At 48.5% G+C, this 21,756-nt stretch overlaps 1 protein-coding gene across 1 annotated transcript; it reads left to right on the top strand.

The window, feature by feature from the left end:
* The first annotated feature begins 650 nt into the window (after positions 1–650).
* On the top strand, positions 651–20,041 carry tesk1b (testis associated actin remodelling kinase 1b). Its single transcript, XM_068588235.1, has 11 exons — positions 651–1,198; positions 9,989–10,110; positions 10,239–10,287; positions 11,871–12,017; positions 13,083–13,165; positions 16,013–16,103; positions 16,605–16,688; positions 17,359–17,445; positions 17,999–18,101; positions 18,198–19,543; positions 19,578–20,041. The coding sequence occupies exons 1-10, from the start codon at positions 1,004–1,006 to the stop codon at positions 19,313–19,315; spliced, it is 2,079 nt and encodes a 692-aa protein (XP_068444336.1). The 5' UTR covers positions 651–1,003; the 3' UTR covers positions 19,316–19,543; positions 19,578–20,041.
* The last annotated feature ends 1,715 nt before the right edge of the window (positions 20,042–21,756 follow it).

Genomic DNA, 21,756 nt, shown 5'->3' with positions numbered 1-21,756 from the left:
GCAGGTATATTAAAAAAAAAGCACCAGAGGCGATATCACGCCGCATTCACTGTTATCTCCAGAGAGCAGAGTGCACGTCACACGGACTCATGGACCAACAACTCTCTGGTGGTTTCTGGTTTTCCTCCTAACGCCGTTATTATTTGCATCACGTGTTCATTGAAAGCAATAGCGACCGTGTTCGTCTTCAACCAGGATGTGAGCTGCATCAAGCCTCGGAGCCTCGTGCGTGCCTCAGATAGCGAGCAGGAGTTTTTTTAGTCGGATCAGTCTCGTAAGATGCACACACACACTTTCTGATGTCGTGAATTGACGCCCCTGTTTCCGCCCCCCTCTTCTCTCTCTCTCTCTCTCCCTCTCTTTCTGTGTCGCTCTCTCTCTCTCTTCAGTTTTCGAGGCTGCAGCGTCACGGAGGCAGCGCTGTGCGCACTGGAAACCCGGCATTCAATTGGTGGAGCCAGGAGGGGAGCCCCGGCCTTTTCCACTGCGGGAGGAACAGAGTTAAGGAAACCGAAAAAAAAGAGAAGCCGCTGCCAAGACAGCAGCAGCAGCAGCAATAGCGGGGACGCAGCCTGCGCAGTTTCCAAAGCGGCGCAGCAGCAGCAGCAGCAGCAGCAGCAGCAGCAGCCTCCTCCTCCTCCTCCTCTTCCTCCTGCTGCTGCTGCACGGCACGAGGGACTTCTGCTGCGCACCGACTCTGCAGGATGCGGCGCTGCAGCTGCGTAGTTTGGTAGACAGCAGCGAGCTCCGCTCCGGACGTGTGCAGGAATTTGACAGCGGGGATCGGGGACAAACTGGAGTCGCTTGACCACAGCTGCGACGTTTTGTCCCCCCTTTCCCTCCCTCCCTCCTCCCTTCCCCGCTGAGAGCGTGTCACTCCCCGCGCCGTCGCCTTGGAGCGGACATGGGAAATGTAAACAGTAGTCGGGCTGGATTTTAAAGTACGCACACGTCCCACGTCCTCCTCCTCCTCCTCCTCCTCCCACCTCCCGGGGCGTCCGAGATGGAGATGGAGACGGAGAGGGTCGAGTCCGAGCAGGAGGGAGAGGCAGAGCCGCCCATGCACAGCGTGCACGGGAGCAACCGGACCAGACCGTCCTCCTACCGGGCCCTGCGCAGCGCCGTGTCCAGCCTGGCCCGCCTGGACGACTTCAGCTGCGAGAAGATCGGCGCGGGGTTCTTCTCCGAGGTGTTCAAGGTGAGAGGAACTGTTTTACGACTCCCTTTATCTCCGCACTTCAGCTGCGCGTGGCCTCTTGTATGCATGGACACACACTGAAAGTTTGATGTGCACACTGCGCGCGCTCTCCAGGTCTCCACGGCTCCACTGACTCAAAGTTCACGTCTGTTTTCTTTTATTATTTAAGAGTGTGAACGGAAACCAACATGTTTGACAGCCTTGAGCGAGTTGTTGACTTCCTGTTTACTTGGTGTGATCTCTGAAAGTTACCAGCCACCTCCACCCAAACACCAAGACGAGAACATGATGCTGAATAATCAGGAGGGAGTTAGTGTCGGAGGTGGAAAAGCACACCTCGCGCTCTCAGGATGGGGCGCTCCTCTCCACACGTGTGCGCAGTGACCCACATGTTGTGTAAGGGGAACGTGGGCTTTGGGGTGTAAGTGGATACCTTCAGGACAGGTAGTCCTGGCCCACGTGGAGGTAACCCTACGCCCTCCCATCTCTGTTCAGACACTGCTGCAGAGGCATAGGGGCGAATTCTGACCGTCACATCATCAACTCTGCCAGGACGGTGTGATGTCACAGGACAAAGGGAACGAGGGCCAGGGAGCCAGGAAGTGAACTTGTATGATGAGGTTTGCTGTTATGGGAGAACATGAGTATTAATTCAAGTTTTAGGTCTTGTTGGGAATGTGTTAAAGGAAGAAATAGTTAGACTTGAGCCTCTTATAGGGCGTCCACTGTTAATCTGTTACTTATTTACACTTTTAAACATCTTCTCAAGAAGATTTTAAAAAAATGGGTGTCTTGTTTTGTGCGACCACCTGATGAGAAAGAATGCGAATCATCAAATCCAGCAAACTTGCGTGACGAAAACCTTTTTATTCGATCATAAAAACATGATCCCCGAAGTTACATTCACACGTTTTTGTGTCCGTATCACAAGGCGGGATCACCGAACGCCACAATGGTGGTAATGTGACTGTAATTGGTCTCCCGACATCATTTTAGGACCGGCGAGTCAGAACATGCAGCAACTCTTTTTCAATGAAGGCATTGAAGTCACAAAGTGTTGAAGTGGCTCCTGAAGCGCGAGGATTCACGGCTCTTCTGGGTCGCGTTACCGGATTGTTGAAGAGTCAAACTTGAAGATGTCACCTGGCACCGTTTCTGTAATTCTTCTGCATGAAATTGCCAAGTGAATAATCATAAAATCTACTTTTTACCAAGAATGAATGAAGACAATTAGTTTCATCCCTGAACACAATACTAGTATAATCCTCCATATAGTCACACTTTGCATGTAAAGTGACTTTTTAATGTGCAAGTAGCCACAATTGCACATGTGTAAAAATCAAAAACAGTCCATTAAAATAGTTTTTTTTTGTTCATCTAATCTGTGAATTGACTGTTTCAGCTCTACTTTGTGAATGTGTGACCGCATGCTGAGGTTACTTTGAACGTGAGTGAAATGTCTGGCATGTCGAGTAAATAAACAGCCGCTGTGACCGCCGGAGGATAGAAGCTAAAAAAATTGGCACTGGCAGAAGCTCAGTGACTCATGCCGCCATGTTGAAGACGCCGTGTGGTGCGGGGACGCCGACGCTTCATCGGCTTCAAGTGAAAAACTTAAATGTGAAAATTCCAGTGGACCCTCGCCTCAGTAAAGGCGTCTTATTGTGTTGCACTCGGTCCTGAGCCCTCTGCGCTGGCCTTTGAATGGCCAATGAGCATGCAAATGTCAGCCTGTTTACTGCCGGCTTCTCAAATTGGCACTTGGGTTTGGAGCGGCGTGCCCTTTTGATGGCGGCCGTATAAGTGCTGAATTGTTGCCACGGCCATCGGTCACATTAAAAACTTTGTTACACGTCTGACTGACTGATTGTTCCTGCATCCTGGTCGAGTTCAGGGCCCGTCTGCGCCGCAGGAAAAACAAACGCCGAGCAATGTTTTGTTTTGATTGCTGTTGAATGTAGACGTTGTTCAAATGTTTATGGTGTATTTACTAGAGTTCAGGCTTTTGAAATAGTGTGTGTGTGTGTGTGTGTGTGTGTGTGTGTGTGTGTGTGTGTGTGTGTGTGTGTGTGTGTGTGTGTGTGTGTGTGTGTGTGTGTGTGTGTGTGTGTGTTCTTTGTGCGGTTGCAGACAGGCAGCCTTTCACCTCTCCATTGTGCAAATGTGAAACCTGGGAAAAAACAAAAGTTTTTCATCTTCCTTTTTTAATAATCTTCAAAGGTGTGTGTGTGTGTGTGTGTGTGTGCGCGTGTGTGTGTGTGTGTGTGCGTGCAATACTCCCGCTTCTGTTTTTTTTGTCTTTTCTTTCCCCATCATCCTCAACCTCCAGAACATGAAAGCCATGAAAAGCCCTCGATCACAGCGGCGTTGCACCATCACTCAACGGTTCATTTAGTACCAGGATTCATTCTCTCTCTCAGGGCTGCAGATTAGATCGATTTCTAACTAGATTATTGCTTCAGTTTCCATCTCTTTCCGTTCTGATCATGACTCTGTGTGTTGCCTTTCTTAAGAACAAGGAAGCGCAGGCTTCTTGTCGATTTGGTTCTTGCTAAACCTTCTCCGCCATTTACATGCGACATGGAAATCTCACCACGTTGTTTTCAAACTCTTCCTCAGAGAGACTTTAGGGCCCAAAGGTCTTGGAGAAGTGCGTTTTGATATGGATTTGAGTATCGGGAGCGATCCGAGGGCTTGTAGTCGGCGTCGCTAATCTTTTACCACACCAGCGAAGCTTTCGTTTGTTTCAAAGAAACAAGAACAATCTGAAGCTACAGCAGATTAGCTTAGCTGACGCTAGCAATACCGCCACGTAACACATTGAAGTCTTTATTTGATATGTTGTATGTTAATCTGCCAAAACATGGAAAGCTTTAAACTCACTGCACTACTAAAGGTAGCGTGCATGTTTTTTAGTATTTTCTTTTCAGAAAGTTTCGATGTGTTTACGTCCTGACGTGTGGGTTAGCCGGGCCGCTCTCTGCTCGCTTATCTTATCTTATCGGCGCTCAGGTAGAGACTCTGAGTCACAGCTTCGTTTTCTTGATAATTTCAAGCCGGATGACAAATGTTTTCCTTTGGTAATGGTTGTGAAAAAAAAGAGTGGGAGTTGACACTGAAATTCAAAATGCATTAACATGAGTCACGTGATAATTTCTCCCGAACAAAACTAGTCATTATGGTAATTATCATAACGGCTGTGATTTCGCAAGGTGTGTGTGTGTGTGTGTGTGTGTGTGTGGGAGGGGGGGGGGGCCTTTATGCTCATATGAGATATGATGATAATAAGATGGAGAGTAATTGCATAAAGAGGGGATTTAAAACAGACCGGAGGCTCCGAAGGACAAATACTGTCAACCTGAGTGAGGATGATGATGATGATGATGGTGAGTGTGTGGCAGCTGCTTGTGACAATGCGAAGGAACCGTGTTGCCGAACACGTGTGTGTGTGTGTGTGTGGGGGGGGACAATACCAAATTTGGACATTGAAGTTGTGACTCAACATTACTTTGTGTTACTTTGTGTTACTTTGTGTTTGCATACTTTTCCATATCCTCACTCGAGCTGCAGCTCATGAATGATGTCATTATCAATCAACATTATTGTTTTCTTGATTTATCGGTTTAGATAAAGACAACACGTCCAGAATAAAGAGAATAATGCATATTAACGCAGGTATTCTCAGTCCAAAATCCCCCAAATATTTAATTAAATAACATAGAAAACAACCAGGAAACATTAAAATCTTTGTCATTATTTGGCAGCAGACCACTAACCAGCAGAGGCATCGCTTTGGACTCTAATAAATTGTGTCGCACATTGTCACAATTAGTTTTTAAAACTTTAAAGACGATTTCGTTTCAGGTATAAACATAATGTGTGTGACTTTCAACCCTCCTCCTCTTCCTTTTGGATGAAGACGAGCGTCTCCTCCACGACCTCCCTGAACGAGTCGTGACCTCTTCTCCCATCTTTAATGTTCCTGGATGCGTTCCAGCCCTGAAGGAGCAGCTGCACGAGAGGAAGAGACACCGGTTAGCGGGACGCTCCCGTCGGGACGTGTCGGGATGCGATCGGGTCTCAGTGAATCCTCGCCAGCGCGAACAATGGCGGCTCCTGAAAAGCTAAAACGACAACAAAGAAGTTGCATTCGCAACACAAACGACGATCCGTCATCGGCTGTCATGTGCGCGCTCGTGATCTGTTTCAGTGTGTTTGGGTTTAGGAGGCTGTGTGTGTGTGTGTGTGTGTGTGTGTGTGTGTGTGTGTGTGTGTGTGTGTGTGTGTGTGTGTGTTGGTTTGGGAGAGCCAGTGCAGACTTGAACATCAGCAGCTTAGTGCAGCACTCTTCCCTCATTATTCCTCTCCTCCCTCGCTGCCGTCTGGGCCGCACAAGTACTTAACGTTGTTTATGTTCCGCTCCGCCGCACAAACACGAGAAGCGGCGAGCACGAGCTGTGCTCATCTTCACGTGCCCGCCGCCGTCATTAAAGTATTGCAGATGGACTCGGGATTGAAATGGAGAAGTGTTGGGCAACAGTTGCACAAGAGTTGCACAATCCGTTTTCAGATCCTCATCCTCTCCATTATGTTTTTTTAAATTTTTTTTTTTTTTAACGAGTTTATCTCCAGAGTGCATGTGCGTGTGTGTGTTTACATCAATGCACAATGAGCGTTTCCTCTCGTCCACATGTTGGCACCGCGGCCGCTCGAGGAAGGCCGCTCCCCACGCCAGAAGGTAAACACGCGGCTCAGTGTTTGCATGTGTGCGTTCAAGTCGTGGATCACAGACGCGGCGAAAGCGGTTCGGTTGTTTCTTTGTCGGCGCCGTCACCGTCAACGTCACGGAGGAGGCAGTGTGTGTGTTTATGATCTGTGGGTGTGGTTGTGGAATCGCATTTAAAATCTAACAGGAACATGGCTTCCCATAAACCCCGTGTGTCCCTGCTTGTGCTTTTCTTCCAAATCATTTGGACCAAAGACGTTTTTTAAGTTGACAAGAATTGTTCAGACTCCTGAGGCCAAACATCCCGAAAGGGCGAACTAAAGAGCGATGAAGATAAAAGAAGAAAAGAAAGCACAGAGGCCGAGAGAACCTGAGTCAAGCTCCAACAATGCTGAATCCTACATTTCCCATAATGCATCTCATCATACCCATTATTCAAACTCTGTCTTCAACTTTTATAGTTGTCTTTCTGACCTCATAACCTGCTGCATGACCTCCACTGACCCGTCACTTCCTTTCGCTCAGTGACGTAAACCCCGCCCCCTTCTAGGCTTATGCATGTGAAGCGAGAGGGGGCGTGGTCAGCCCTGCGTTGTTGTTGTTGTTGTTGTTGCGCAACAGGCCGAGTTGCGTGTCAGCTCGTCTGCTACCTGGATCAGGTTGTGTGTCTGAGCCTCGTCCACGCGGAGGGGGCGGGACCTCCCTGCTCGCTCGCTGACGGACGCCGGCGTGGCTGAATGCTTCGTTTCAATCGCCCGCACACGAGCACGCCCACTCTCGCCTTTCTCTTTCTTTCTTTTGCTCCTCCGAGCTCTCACTGGGAGCCGAGCCTCAGGCGGCGGCTTGAGCCTCCACTTGTTTTGCAGGAGCAGCTCATTCCCTCAGCTCGCCAGAGTTCACCCCCTCGAGGACGTTTCACTCACACTTCAGCTCCGAGCTCGCTCGTCAAATTGGTCGACGCGTGTTTTTGTTTTTGCCTTTTTTTGAGCGAAAAGCTTGAAAAGCTGAAATTGTGCTTTGGTCTGGTTTTAGAAAAAGCTGCAGGAATTGCACTTTAAATGACGATGATGCTTCTGTTTTCTGAAGGATGGATTCAGTTTGTGTGAGCCTGGCTGCTGACCAGTGAGACTAAAGTGTGTGTGTGTGTGTGTGTGTCATGTGAATGCCACAATAACACAACCAAATATTTAGAAGTTGTTGTTTTGCTTTGCAGAATCCATCGTTTCGTCGGAGCTCTTCCGTTTCGGTAACATGGGGAAGTTGTGAGTTATGATTGACATGAAGAGATAAGAGTTGACCTCATTCAACCCAACGCCTCCTCTGGAGCAGCATGAGGGTTTATTTTCTGCAGAGTTTCCTCTTTTTCATCAGAATTGTAGACGCAGACACAAAATAATCACTGACATGGAATAAGCCCGGGGTCCACGTACTTTATAATGGTTGAGGAAATGAATGAACTATCTTTGAGTCAAAATCTTTGTTAATTTCATCCTTTTAAACTACTGGTTTGGACAATTTCTTCCCATTTTCTCTGCTTTTCCATTCCTCATATTCTCGATCTTGGAAGCCTGAAATCCCCTAAATGCTCTCTTGTGCGTCCTCCATCTGCAGTCGCTTGACACGTCCTCCTCCTCCTCCTCCTCCTCCTCCTCCTCCTCCTCCTCCTCTTCCTCTGCTCTCGTCTCGCTGTGCATCAGCCGGGCCGCCGGCTAATGACAGACGTCGCTGCGCATGTTGGCTGCGTGGAGCGAAAAGATGCCGGCGACCTTTCCTCTGCTGACTGCGGCGCTTTACAAGGCCGAGTGTTTTTGAAGCAGAGCCGTAGGGTGTGTCTGGCCGCATGCATGCGAGTCTGTCGTGTATTGTGTGTGTGTGTGTGTAATTGCTCCGTATCGTGGGGTAATCTTGATGAAGGCGGGGACATTGGCATTCCAGTGGCGAGTCCATGGAGATGACCAGTAAAGTGGTTGGTATGAAGAATTTCAACAAAGAAAACACACTTTTCCCTCTTGTTGGCTTTGCAGTGTTAATCCTGCACATGCACACACACACACACGCACACACCTGAGACCGACAGACTCTCTGCCCTTAATAATGACGAGTGAGAAGTTGTTTATCTGGAAGCTTAAAACCGTCGGGACAAAACGGTGCAGCAGCGTTGCTGCTGCTGCTGCTGCTGCTGCTGCTGCTGCTGCTGCTGCTGCATCAGCAGTTGACTCCCGTTTGCATTGTAACATGCCTACACGTGTGTGTGTGTGTGTGTGTGTGTGTGTGTGTGTGTGTGTGTGTGTGTGTGTGTCACTGTTCAGAGTTTTAGGATGCCAAACAAGCCTGTAAGAGTTTCTTCAGCTAAGTGAGAAGGCAGATGTGTGCAGGGAAAAAGTGTGATGTAAATCCACCGTCCTGCTCGCCAGATACATCTGCACTAACGGAAGGTGTGTGTGTGTGTGTGTGTGTGTGTGAGTGTGAGTGAGAGAGAACCTTCTAATCGGCGACAGAGCTCTTCCCGCCAGCCTACAGGAGGCTGCATCCTCCTAAGTGCTGTGAATACATAAAGATAAGTCGTGCAGTTTGAATTTCTGCTCCAACTTCCTGTTTGCAAGAAGCAACAACTGTACTGTGTGTGTGTGTGTGTGTGTGTGTGTGTGTGTGTATATTAATAGCATTACTCGCTGCACTATAATCCTGTCTTTAATAGGCCTTGTAGTCGGCTTCATCTCCACTCTGATCTGGAGCCCAGCTCAGATTCAGACCTCACGGACTTCAGCTCAACACTTACTTCCAGACTTTGACCCTTCACACACACACACACACACACACACACACACACACACACACACACACTCCCTCACCCTTTCATTCTTTCATTGCACACTCATGCCACTAATGAAGTCACAACCTGAAACCCTCCCAAGCGGCTTCAACTCTCATATCAGTTTGAGGCGACGGTGGTTTTTAAAATCCTGATCGCAGATCTTAAACACAAACTGAAGTCCAAACGCAGGATTTGCAATCTGCTGTTATTCCCAAGTGTATGAACGTTACAGTGGGGTTACGCTTTTAGGAGTGAAAACAAATTACTTCAAAATGCACCGATATCACAGATGCACTATATAGCATTTATGAAATTATCATTATTCAAAATGTGTAAGGAAAATGAAAATCCTGCATAATGCCAACAGCCTCGTCTTCTCTGACTCTCACAGTATCCAACACTGGTGATTACACACATGCAGCACTGAGCCTTCTCACTCCAGACACACACACACACACACACACACACACACACACACACACACACACACACAGTCAGACGGACTCAGAAACACCTCTGACTTCTTCTCTCAACACTCCGCCAGAGCTTTTAGTGCTCGTCTGCTGCTCGTGTTTCTTTTCTTTTTTGGAAGTTAAACTCCGCGCCAAGTAAATATGCGCTGACATGAAGCGGAGGGAGGGGAGGAGGAGGAGGGGAGGAGGGGGCGGCGGCATCTCCATGGTTGCCATACCAGACGAGTTGGATGCCGCTGCAGCGGGAGGCCGGGGGAAACGACATCGGCCAAAACAAGCGGAGGAACTCGGCCGACCCGCTAATGTTTCATGGCCGGTTTCCAAAAGTACCTGAGTGGGAAAATAACTATTTATTACTTGAGACGGTGTTGACTGACAGGATTTATGGTCTTGTAATGAATTATATATCATAAATACCACACTGAAGGGCTGCTCTGTCGAGCTGTAGCTCTGTTGTATGTGTACGTCAAGGTGTTTAAAATGATGCTTCCAATCATCGCTCATGTGTTTGTTTGTTTATCACTTCAACTGGTGCAATATGAAACATTATTCTGTCTGTATATGTAATGATATTGTGGATTCTTTACTGTTTTTTTTATTACTTGTTTTACTGTTTATTTATATTTTACTATGTCTGCTGCTGTAATCCTGCAATTTCCACCACCGCCGGACTAGTTAAGGAATATCATAAGTGCATTTTCTGGTGCTACTTTGCATCATTTCCTGTTTGGATGAATGAAACATGTTGTTGTTGTTGTTGTCGTCGTCTGGTCCAGGTGCAGCATCGGGTGTCCGGCCAGGTGATGGCGCTGAAGATGAACATCCTGGCGAGCAACAGAGCCAACATGCTCAGGGAGGTCCAGCTCATGAACCGGCTGTCGCACCCCAACATCCTCAGGTCGCTAAAACGTTTCATCCACATCGCGCCGTCATTTCCTCTCTCCTGTCGTGTCTCTAACTTTCTATTCGTTCCAGAAACTGCTCCGCTTGTGTTGCTGAGCGTGTGTGTGTCTGCTGTGTTTGCAGGTTCATAGGGGTGTGTGTGCACGAGGGGCAGCTCCACGCCCTCACAGAGGTAAGGCGCCAAGCAACCCGCCGCCCAGGAGAAGCTTTCTTCCCCGTCGGCACTTCGTCGAGCCGTTAAACATTACGTGCGTTAGAGCGTCCGACTGCACAAATACGAAACATTCATTTCCAGCAAACGGTGGTTTACGGACAATATTTGTCTGTGAAGGTCGCCTGCCATGTCAATCAAAAGGCTCGTCTTCATTTATTATGTAAAATAATGATCATATTATGTTTTAGATTTTTTTCAAATATCTATTGAAGTTTGTTTTGACCAAAATTAACATTTCACAAATTGTCATGTGGCCAGAAAAAAATGACGTAACCGACAAACACCTGCACATTTGACTTCTTGTTTAGACATTAATAGCATGTAAAACCTAAATTGAACATTTATTTTGTGAATATTTAATAAAACAATGAGTAGTGCGGAGCCAACGAGGAGCTTCAGTCTTGAAACACCAACTCCAGTGTTCTGGTGCTGCACCTGGAGGTGCTGTCCACCTTGAGGTGCAGTGTGAAGGATCTGGCGGCATCTAGTGGTGAAGCTGCAGGTTGCAACCAACTGAAACTTCACCCGCGAGCAACGCATGGAGAACACGTGAGCGGCTCTATCTCGCGCTCGAAAACCAGATGACGCTTCTGTCCGTGTGAATATTCACTAAAATAAACACTAAAGTGCATTTCTGTCAATAAATCAGTTTAAAAAAAAACATGAATTATTACTATAACACCGCGTTCACATTCAAATCTTTCTCTATTTCCACGAGTAGATTGATCTTATTTATTATTTTCCATGCTTTTTAAATCAGATTGAAGGTGTTTGATCAGTGAAGCAGCATCTCTGTCTCTAAACCTCCGTTTCTTAAATGCTGCTGCTGCTGCTGCTGCTGCTGCTGCTGCTGCTGCTGCTGCTGCTGCTGCGCAGTGGAAAAAGAGGCTGAGGGGGGGATTTGGTGTCGGTCTGTACCGGGAGTGTTTGTGCGACGCGTCATTGTGTCAGCAGTCATTGAAAAAGGTCAACGAGGTTTCAGACGTACGAGGATTTAAAAAAGGACGCGTTGAAGCGGCTCAGCTGCTCCGTGACGTCATGAAGGAAACGACTTTTCGGTCCGTTCACGTTTGTTTTTTTTTTCCCACAACTGCAGCAGCGTCCCGAGTGACCTTTTTGTCCTGTCACTATCCCAAAAATGAAAGTGCCATCTTCAGTTTCCATCAATATAAAACAGAATAAAGTAGTAAATTCTCACATTTTTTTAAAGGGACGGCATCAATGATTGACTTTGTAAACGTTGTCTCCTTTTAGAAGGAGCAGTAAAATAAACTGTGGACTTATTAAATGGAACGGGACAATAAAGGAAGAAGTGAAGCTGATAAGCATCCTGATAAGAGACACATATTTATTCACGTGATGCGTATTTAATGACCGACGGTCGTTCACGTGGGAAAGTTGAACAATCTCAGTTATTTCGCAGCTTCGCATAAATGAGACCTTTTGTTTCGGGCCCAAGTGGACCGCTATAGGAAGGATGGATCCGTTTGTGCTTTGATGCGAGTTAATAATGAACTCTGTGTGTGTCGCCGATGATCCAGTACATCAACGGCGGTAACCTGGAGCAGCTGTTGGGCAGCGACGTGTACCTGTCGTGGAGCACGCGCATCATCCTGGCCCTGGACATCGCCCGGGGACTGCAGTACCTGCACAGCAAGGGCGTCTTCCACAGGGACCTCACCTCCAAGGTGACCACACACACACACACGCATCACACACACGCACCGCCGAGCATCAGGGAGAGGCAGACAAAGACGCGAGTCGTGCAACTGCGAAACGTTTTTGCTTTTGATGATTGTGGAAACGGATGAAAGGGCTCCGCTGCAGATTTAGAGGCTTTGCAGCTGCGTCACGACGGCGTCAACAAAAGGTTTCTGTGGGAAACGTTGCGCTGCGGACGCATATAAAGTGTAAATGAACTCCGAAAGGGCTTCCAGCTAATTAATGTTTAGCGGCAGACGGCTAATGCTGATGTTGTGCTGAAAGAACATGAGGCCCCGCCTCCCAGGAAGATGGCAAAGAAGTGTGTTTGTGTAGCACATTTCAACAACAAGGCGACTCAAAGTGCTTCACATGAAACCATTAAAAGCATCCAAACGTCATGCAGAAGAAAACACGATTGAAGAACATTCAATTTAAAGCATTAAATGCTGACAAAGCAAAAATAGATTGAAGGTCAAAGAAATAAAATGCCGTCGTGAGATGCAGAAATTGATATCCTTGAGAAAAAAAGGAGAGGAAAGTAACAAATAAGAGCCGTAAAACCTGTAGATGAAGTCTACAAATGATTAACAAAGCCAAAGGAAAATAGATGAGGTCATCTTTTTGTTTATATTATACAGATGGAGTGTCTGAAATCTCAATTTTAAAAACTCTGCAAAGGAAATGTTGACACGCTGGAAACTGTCGGCCATTAGCTGATCCGATTTTGAGGCGACGCTGCGGTGGAGTCGACGTGGTGAAATAACAACTTCATTGAGGGGAAAATGGCAGAGAAAGCGACGGCTTCTGTTCATGTCGAGCGAGGGCCGGAGAACACGGCCGGTTCTCGGCCGCTGGCTTCAACGCGGCCTCCCGGAAAGCCTTTCAAGGAGATGATGAAGAAGAAGCACAGAAACGTCTTAAATCCCCTCTGAGAAGAGCCGCGGGGCCGGCGTGCGGAAAGGGATGCTCTTCCAGGCGCATAAAGGCATTTAACCGCAGTAATGGCGACGTGCTTGACCTCTGACCCCCCCCCCCCCCCTCCTTTGCAGAACTGCCTGGTGCGCTGGGAGGGCTGCGTGTGCTCGGCCGTGGTGGGAGACCTGGGCCTGGCGGAGAAAATCCCAGATTACAGGTCAGTCCGTTCATCAAAAGCTCCATCGACACTCTGCGATAAGATAAGTCGCGCTCAATAAATCACATTCCTGCTCTCTCTCTCTCTCTCTCTCTCTCTCTCTCGTGCACGTCTCCCTCAGGCCACGTCTAGCCGAGTGTTCACTAATGTCTGCCGCCGCTTCTCTTTTCTTCTCGGGCGCAGAAAGAGACGCATCACTCACACAGAAGCACGGCCAGGTTTTCCCCCTCGAGTCTGCGTGAACCACATGTGATGCTGAATGTTGTGGTTCCTCCTCCTCCTCCCTTTGTGGAACTAATATTATTCATATTTTTGAAGCGTCATTTCAAGGCGGCCGCAGCCTCACTTCTCCTCTGTGCTCGCGGCCGCCGTGTTTTTTTTTTTTTTTTTAATCCGCTTTGACGTTGATGTGGCGTATTTTATTCACTGCCGTGAAGTTCATGGCCTGCGTGCGGCGCGCTGTGAATGAGCAGCGGCGGTACCAGATATCACGTTTTATTTTCTCCAGCTGGATGTCCAGTGACATCACATCTCCCTCAACGATGCAGGACAGGGTGACAGGGTGACAGGGTGACAGGGTGACTGGGAGACAGGGTGACTGGGAGACAGGGTGACTGGGTGACTGGGTGACAGGGTTGGCTGTGGAGTGTGTAAAGGCACAGGATGCATTGGGGATTATGGAGTTGCGCCAACTAAAAGTGTTAAATGGGAGAATAACAAAAAAGTTTTGGAAATTGAAAATATAAAGTTCATCAGGTTTTACTTCCAGACTTTGGTGGATTTCCATCTTAAATATTGATTGCAGCCGCTTCAATGAATAAAAAGCGTAATTGTTAAAATGCTGAATTATTCCTCATGAGTCTTCCAAACTAGAAATATTCCAGTTTAGTAAACAAAGTCAAACTGTAAACAAAGTCAAACTGTAAACAAAGTCAAACTGTATCGAACGTCACGACTTCAGTAAAATGTTCCTGGTCTCCGGTTTGTCTTCGTCTTGATATCACGACTCAAACCAGACGGTTTGTCTTCTTAATGAGCGTCGCTTCCCCATAAACGATCAATCAGTCGGGGTGTGGACATGATGGCAACATAAGACACACACACAGACACAGACACGCACTGTAGACACACACTCAATGTGGCATCAGCTCCTCATCCTGTACTCTCTCTATCTGCAGTCAGTAAACACACAACTCGCTGACATGAAACATCTGCCACTGTAACCTGGCCTGCCCTTTTTCTGTTTGTTGTGTGTGTCCGTGTGTGTGTGTTTCCTTTGGCTCAGTTAGGGCCGGCCACCTTTTTCCGTGTTTACACAAGTCTGCGTGTCACTTATTGGACGTGACGCGTGCGTCACGTCCCTTCAGCCCAACGCGACGCGAGGAAGTTCACGTTTCACACGCGCAGAGTTGTCCACCTGAGCGTGGCTCATTGTGCGTTTGTGTGTTTTGTGCATACCTGCAGCTTTCCCGCACAAACCCTCTGTTTGCGTTAGCGTCCGTTCCAACAGCAGCCGGTGACTTGTGTTTCCGTCCTTTTCGAGGTCATGTTTGTGTGTTTTAAGTCGCACGGCGTCGTTTCCTGTAGCGCCGGCGCTGAATGGCTGATGTTGACAACCCTTTTGTGTGTGTGTGTGTGTGTGTGTGTGTGTGTGTGTGTGTGTGTGTGTGTGTGTGTGTGTGTGTTGGATTGCCACACGCTGTCCGTGTGGTGAGGAGGGAAGGAGGAGAGGAGATGAAGGGATTAGGAGAAGCGCTCCAAATAAGGTCAAAGTATTTCAGTGCTTTTGCTCTTTCTGGAGCCGTCGCCCGTCTTGATGAAGTCATTCCTGTCCTTCGTTCTCCCGTCGTTCCTCCGCTGTCCTCACTGTTCATTCTTTACTCTTCTCTCCGTTTCCATCTGCTCGCTCTCTTTTTCCTCGTTTCTGTCGGTCGGCTGTTTACGTTGGAGCCTCGGCCGCCTCGCGTCTCATCTTTCCCTCTGCATCACTTCCCTCTCTGTGTTTTCTTTCTTCTTCTTCTTCTTGTCGCAGGATCACAGCCCACAGTAGCAGATGGAAATAGCACAGAAAGGAAGTGTGCACGTGCGTGTGCACGGCTACAGTTGCACAACAATATCTCAATATCAGAACTTAAAAACAGTTGTTTTTTTTATGGTTACAGAGGAAGTGCACACAAACACACAAAAACACACACTGAGTGTTTCATCCCATAAAAGCTCTCTGACTCATCAAGCTCAGCGTTAACGAAATGGAGCGACGCCTGCTTCACCTGACGCTCTTTACCTGACGCCTGCTTCACCTGACGCTCTTTACCTGACGCCTGCTTCACCTGACGCTCTTCACCTGACGCTCTTCACCTGACGCTCTTCACCTGACGCTCTTCACCTGACGCTCTTCACCTGACGCCTTCTTCACCTGACGCTCTTCACCTGACGCCTTCTTCACCTGACGCTCTTTACCTGACGCCTGCTTCACCTGACGCCTGCTTCACCTGACGCCTGCTTCACCTGACGCCTGCTTCACCTGACGCTCTTTACCTGACGCCTGCTTCACCTGACGCCTGCTTCACCTGACGCCTTCTTCACCTGACGCCTTCTCCACCTGACGCCTTCTCCACCTGACGCTCTTTACCTGACGCTCTTTACCTGACGCTCTTCACCTGACTCTCTTTACCTGACGCTCTTTACCTGACGCTCTTCACCTGACTCTCTTTACCTGACGCTCTTTACCTGACGCTCTCCACATTGAATACAAAAAGATCTTTTCAAACGTACGTATTCTGAAACGTTTCTAATAAACGCGCCGCTGTCCTCTTCCCTCTGTCGCTCCTCTTCTTCTCTCGGCAGCGAGGAAGAGGACCAGGAGCCTCTGGCCGTGGTGGGCTCCCCCTACTGGATGGCCCCGGAGGTGCTCAGAGGAGAAGTGTACGACGAGAAGGTACGCCGCCGGTCGAGGTCCACAGTGGGCGTGATGAAAGCAGTCAAATGAAGGCAGAAACTGAGCCTTGAAGTCGAGCAATAATTAATTAATGAATTAGTTATTAAGTTGAAGGCAAACAGGAATGCAGTTGTGTAAGAGCCATATTCATATGATGGACATCCTAACCGCCTGATGGGGTGCATTTATAAGATGATGATGAGGTTGTGCAGCCTGCACGCTCACAATAAACTTCAAATTAGTTTAACTAGATCCTGAATGTCGTGCAACACATTTGCATTGTCGGACCTTCATGTCTATAATAAACATAAGCAGCTGTAACTTACAAGAGGAATGCATCTGGATTTATGATCTGTTCACCAGAATATTTGAGTGTTTTTGTCTTTTTTTAAAATGAACAATGATTTATTTAAAGTTGGATTAAACCGGAAAATAAGCAAAATATGAACGTGGCTCCTTGTTTTCCACCTTTAACCCGCGACCTCGTCTTCCTCTCTGCAGGTGGACGTGTTTGCGTACGGGATCATCCTGTGTGAGACGATAGCGAGGATACAAGCCGACCCCGACATCCTGCCTCGCACCGTGGTACCAAGTCCTCACTAACGTCTGCTGCGTCCCTTATCGTCACGTTCCCGTCATCTCGCGCGCTATTTTATTATATCGTTGCGTGAATGATGAAACCTTTATTGATGATATGCAGGTCAAGGGCCGCTGCTGGTTCACTTTACAGCCGGAAGTCGCTCGGTGTTTCCAAATGTTGTGCAAGCAGCGATGTCAAAACGACAGTTTCACGATGACAGAAACGGTTTTTCAGAGTGAAGTAAAGTGCAGATCTCATTTTGTAATCAAACTGCTGATCGTCACCTTGAACACACGGGAAGCTGACTCAAAATACACGTAGCACCTTATGATGTGTGTGTTTTAAACTCATTGTGTATGCGCACACGGTGTGTAAGCAACACAAAATAGTCTTTCCAAATGTCCTTTGCTTTGTGCGACATCATGTATTTAGGAGAGAGCTTCAGTGTTGAACTCCAACAGAAAGCCTCTGAAGTCAAGACGAGAGCGTTGCCCCCTTGTGGCCATTTAATAAAACATCACTTAGAGCCGTCTGGCCCCACCAGCGCACCTGAACATGAAACAGATGGAGACGTATGGATGGAGATTGATCATTATACGACTTTTTCTTTAAAAAAAAAAATCACAAATGTAAATTCTCACGTGTGTTTTCTCTAAAATGTGTGTTTTTGAACAGGACTTTGGTTTGGATGTGGTGACCTTTCAGGAAATGGTGGGAGACTGTCCTCCTGACTTCCTGGAACTGGCCTTCACCTGCTGCAATGTAAGACACACACACACACACACACACACACACACACACACACTCTGCTGTTCCCATCTTTTCTGCGAGGTCACCTGTATCTAGAGTTTTTTTTTTTTGGTCTGTTTTTAGTGAGAAGTTGTTTGGCTCAGTTGTATTTGCATTAAGTTGATGCACAACACAATTCAACAGCCCCATTAACTAAATCCTCCAAAATGATTTACAGCCGAGTCAGCACATTACAACCATTCAGTTATTGCAGGCCTGTTGTATAACTGTATTGTTCTTTTAGCTCGGTGGTCAAGGGGAGAGAAAGTACCTTTAGGCGGAGCGTTGTCGTTCCTCCTCAATGATCCGGTCATGTTTGGAGCGTCCTGTGACATCATTTTAACTGGTGGATGAAGCCTGTAAATGTGACACAGGCTCACGCGCTAACATTAGACGGGCGGCGTCTGAAGCCACGTCCTCAATTTGGAGATCGAATCTGTCTTCAGTCAAAACAAATGTACGGTAGTTTTTGCATCTTTCTTTTCCTTCGGGCTCTCGTTCAATCTGTCCGCTTTGTTTCCGTCAGATGAACTCAAAGCTCCGTCCGTCCTTCTCCCAAATCGTGGTGGAGCTGGAGAGGCGGCAGGCGGAGGCGGAGAGGAAGCGGAAGGCCGAGCCGACGGTCAAAGGTGAGTCGTCGACTCTCTGAAAATGGAAACCGTGTTTGTTCCTGCAGGTTAAAACGTTTCCTCACTTTGTGTTTTTTTTTTTGTTTTCTTTTACAGCCGTCTCTCCGGCGATCGGCCCGTTGCGTCGGCGCTCCCTCTGCCTGCCGTCGGATCCTCGGCTCTCCCGCAGCAAATCGGACATGCTCCACCCGCTGGACACGCCGCCCTCCGTCGCCATGGCCGTCCCCGCCCGAGTCAACCCCTTCTCCCAGCGCGAGGACCTCAAGGGGGGCAAGATCAAGCTGTTCGACACGCCCAGCAAGTCCGTCATCTCCCTCACCTTCACGCTGCCGCCGCCGCCGGACTGCGACGACGACGACGCCGCCGGGTCCGAGGCCGACTGCCGCGAGCTGCCGAGGAGGCACCGGCGCTGCCACTCGCTGCCGTGCACGCCGCCGCCGCACCTCGTGTCGCCGCCGGACGCCGCCCTGACCGAGGAGTCGGCGTCGGAGCTGGACACCGCCGCCGACGAGACGAGCGGGACGAGTGAGGAGGAGCGACTGTTGAGGGGGGGGAAGGCGGCGAGGGAGGGGAGCGGGATGGATTCTGGTCATCCGCTGTCCTTTGAGCCGCTGTCGCTGGACCAGGAAGTGGAGGGGGAGGAGCCTATGGATTGCAGCAGCTCCCCGAACACGCAGGACAGCGCCTCGTCTCCTTACTCCGCCCTCTCCCCTCCGCCGGTCCACTCCTCGACGCCCCTCCAGGCCTCCGTCCCTCCCTTCTCAAACGGCTGGGGCTCGGCCGTCTCCAACGGGCCGCCGTGTCTGCCGCCGCTCTCTCGCCTGGACAACAACAACGTGGTCGTGAGTCGACCCTCGGGATGGAGGCCGGCCAACGGCACGACCGCCGCCGCCGCCGCCACCAACAACAACGGGTACCGCTCCCCTCCCGGCGACCCCGCCGGCTCGTCCCCGTTCGGCTCCGGCAGCCGCCACTCCCTGGACCAGGAGGAGGTGGTGTCGTGTCCCGGCTGCTGCCTCGCCGGCCTCCGCTTCCCGTCGCTGTGTCTGCGCGCGCCGTCGCGCAGGAACCTTTACAAGAACTTGAACGGGGACCGCGCGGCGTCCCGCGGGCTGCTCTGTCCCGCCCCCAAGGGCCTGCCGCCCTCGCCGACCCCCACGACCACCACCAGCGGCCTGGAGCCGGGGCTCGCCTTACCGGGGGCACAGACATAAACCCCCGAAAACCACCGAAACAGAAAAGACGGCGCGCAAAGCTCTGCACCGGAAGCTCGTCCCTGGACTTTAAGTGGGTCTTCTTAGCATTTGCACAGATTTTAACGCGGCGATGGCTGCTTCTCCTCCAGACACACTTTTTGTTTTTTTGGGTTCGCTGAACCGCACTCCAGGCTTGACTTTCTCCACGAGAGCTTCGGGACAAAGAACCGGTGTCTTTGCCGGCGGGTCGTTGCGGCGCGGCGCCCTCTGCTGGGCCGAGGGCGCCGCGCGGACCCGACTGCCGAGGTCCAGAAGCCGTTCGGCATGTTAAACGCTCCCCTCGCTCTCCGTTAAGCTTTAGTATTATTACTGCTGACATGATATGTGACGTTTGGTGCTGTTTCTGAACGAACAGGCAGGTTTCTTTTTGCTTTAATGTATTTAATTATCAAGAGGGTGTACGGTGCACGTGTGTGTGTGTGTGTGTGTGTGTGTGTGTGTGTGTGTGTGTGTGTGAGAGACAGGAAGCAGTGTGCTGTACACCGCTCTTACGACCATTTTGTTGCTGTATGATCTCTGTCGGCCCTTCGGGGAAGCACTTAAACTGTATTACTGTTGTTAATAAGGAAACTATGTTTATTATAATTACTTTTGGGAATGAATGGTCAAAGACCTGCTTAAGAGATGTACAGATTCTTATTATTTAAAGATGGCATTGAATAAAAAGATAGAATGCACTTCTGACATGTTTCCGCTTTATTTAGCTGGATTAGCATGAAGTCGCTGAGACGGCCATTAATCCTGTCAGATTAATTGTAATAACCTGTAACTTCTGACCTGTTGCCACCGTCACATGAACGTTTATATCCAACACTTTGCTTCTGCAGGTAGTTTGGTAGTTTCCACTAACCCAGCTGTGTCATGTTGATGATTTTAACATTTAGCTTGTTAGCATGATGTACTAACGTCAGAGGGAAAACGTACAAAAACACAAAAACACACCAAATGAGTTTCAGCAGTTTTAGTTATTTTGGTGCAGTTTCATTTATTTATTTTTTTTAAACATGTTTACACATTTTCCTAATTTGGACATTTAATTTGGATGAAAAGCTTATAATTACCAACTCGAATACATAAATAGTCTAATAAGTAACAATCAGTGTAAAAAAAGAAGGTAATATTCAATAGTGTCACATTTTTCTAATAAGAACAGAAATGGTTGAAAACCTCAAGTGACGAAAGAAGAAAGCTGAACCGACATTTAAAACCACGGAAGGAGTTGACGTTCATCCTGTAACCGAGTCTCAAACTTCTCGTCCTCCTCTAATCAGATTACGGTCTCTCAGCTCTCTTAACAAAACCACCGGCCTTCAATTGAATCCTCATCCCTGCACCCCTTCCACCTCGTCGCTCTCTCTCGCTCTCGCTCTCGCTCGCTCTCTCTCTCTCTCTCGCTCGCTCGCTCGCTCGCTCGCCTCCTCTCCTCAGTGCGTGTCTTTTCCCGTCGGTGCCCTTTCGGCTCGCCATCTCGCACGGAGGTCAAAGGGGATGCCATGGAGGCGCCGGGCGCCGCCGCGGTGGAGTGTGTGTGGTGCGTTGTCGTCGCTCTGCTGATCACCGGTGAGAACAGAAGTTACTGTTGAAGTGTTTGTCTCCGTCTCCGGTTGTGTTGGTTCGCTTAGTGTTCACAAAGTTGTGAGCATCAGACTTGGCGTGACGAGCGCCGGCGTGGCCGTGCTATTTTGGTGCGTGTGTGTCGTGTGACCCTCTCAGGGTCGACTGGATCAGTCTGCTTCACCGCCGTGGAATCGCTGGACTTAGGATGCCTCCTGCGGTGGGATTGTCCCCGAGCTGTTGCTAATACCACCTACACCGTGCAGACAAAGACACAGGGGTAAGTCCTGTGTGTGTGTGTGTGTGTGTCTGTGTGTGAGAGACAAATCCTGTTAGTTCATACGTTCTCATGTCGTTGCGACAAATTGCAAAAACTTTCTTTGCAGGAACAAAACACTTCTATACAAGTCTATGCACACATGGTTATTATTCATGCTGTTATGTTTATATGAGTAAAAATAGTAGAAGCTCATGATGTGTGTGTGTATAGTATTCTAGTTTTTTGAAGGTACATATCAATAAGAAGTACTTCTACCGGGGTCAAAAACAGTACATTATATTTTTATGTTGGATCATTAATTCACTTTTTAAAGCAACAAGATGGAAAATGAATTGCTATTATACAGTGCATAGGGATAAAAAGTTTTTTTTTTATAGTTTTATTTGCGCATTTTACATTCCTCCAGATCAAGTGCTCATTAGAATACATCAAAAAATATATAATAAGACTGTTTGAGATGAGAATAAAGTTTATTTTCATTTTTCAGGCAAAATTTCATATTGGAAGGGGAATACATCTCAATAACAAGCGTATAAGCTGAAAAAAGCAACATTATTTAGACAAA

The sequence above is a fragment of the Clinocottus analis genome, unplaced genomic scaffold (assembly GCF_023055335.1).
Source record: "Clinocottus analis isolate CAN_PGR_092001 unplaced genomic scaffold, fCliAna1.0.p SCAF_21, whole genome shotgun sequence".
NCBI classification, from domain to species: Eukaryota; Metazoa; Chordata; class Actinopteri; order Perciformes; family Cottidae; genus Clinocottus; species Clinocottus analis.
The sequence above is the reverse complement of the archived record's forward strand: the minus strand, read 5'-3'. Positions and strand labels throughout refer to the sequence as shown.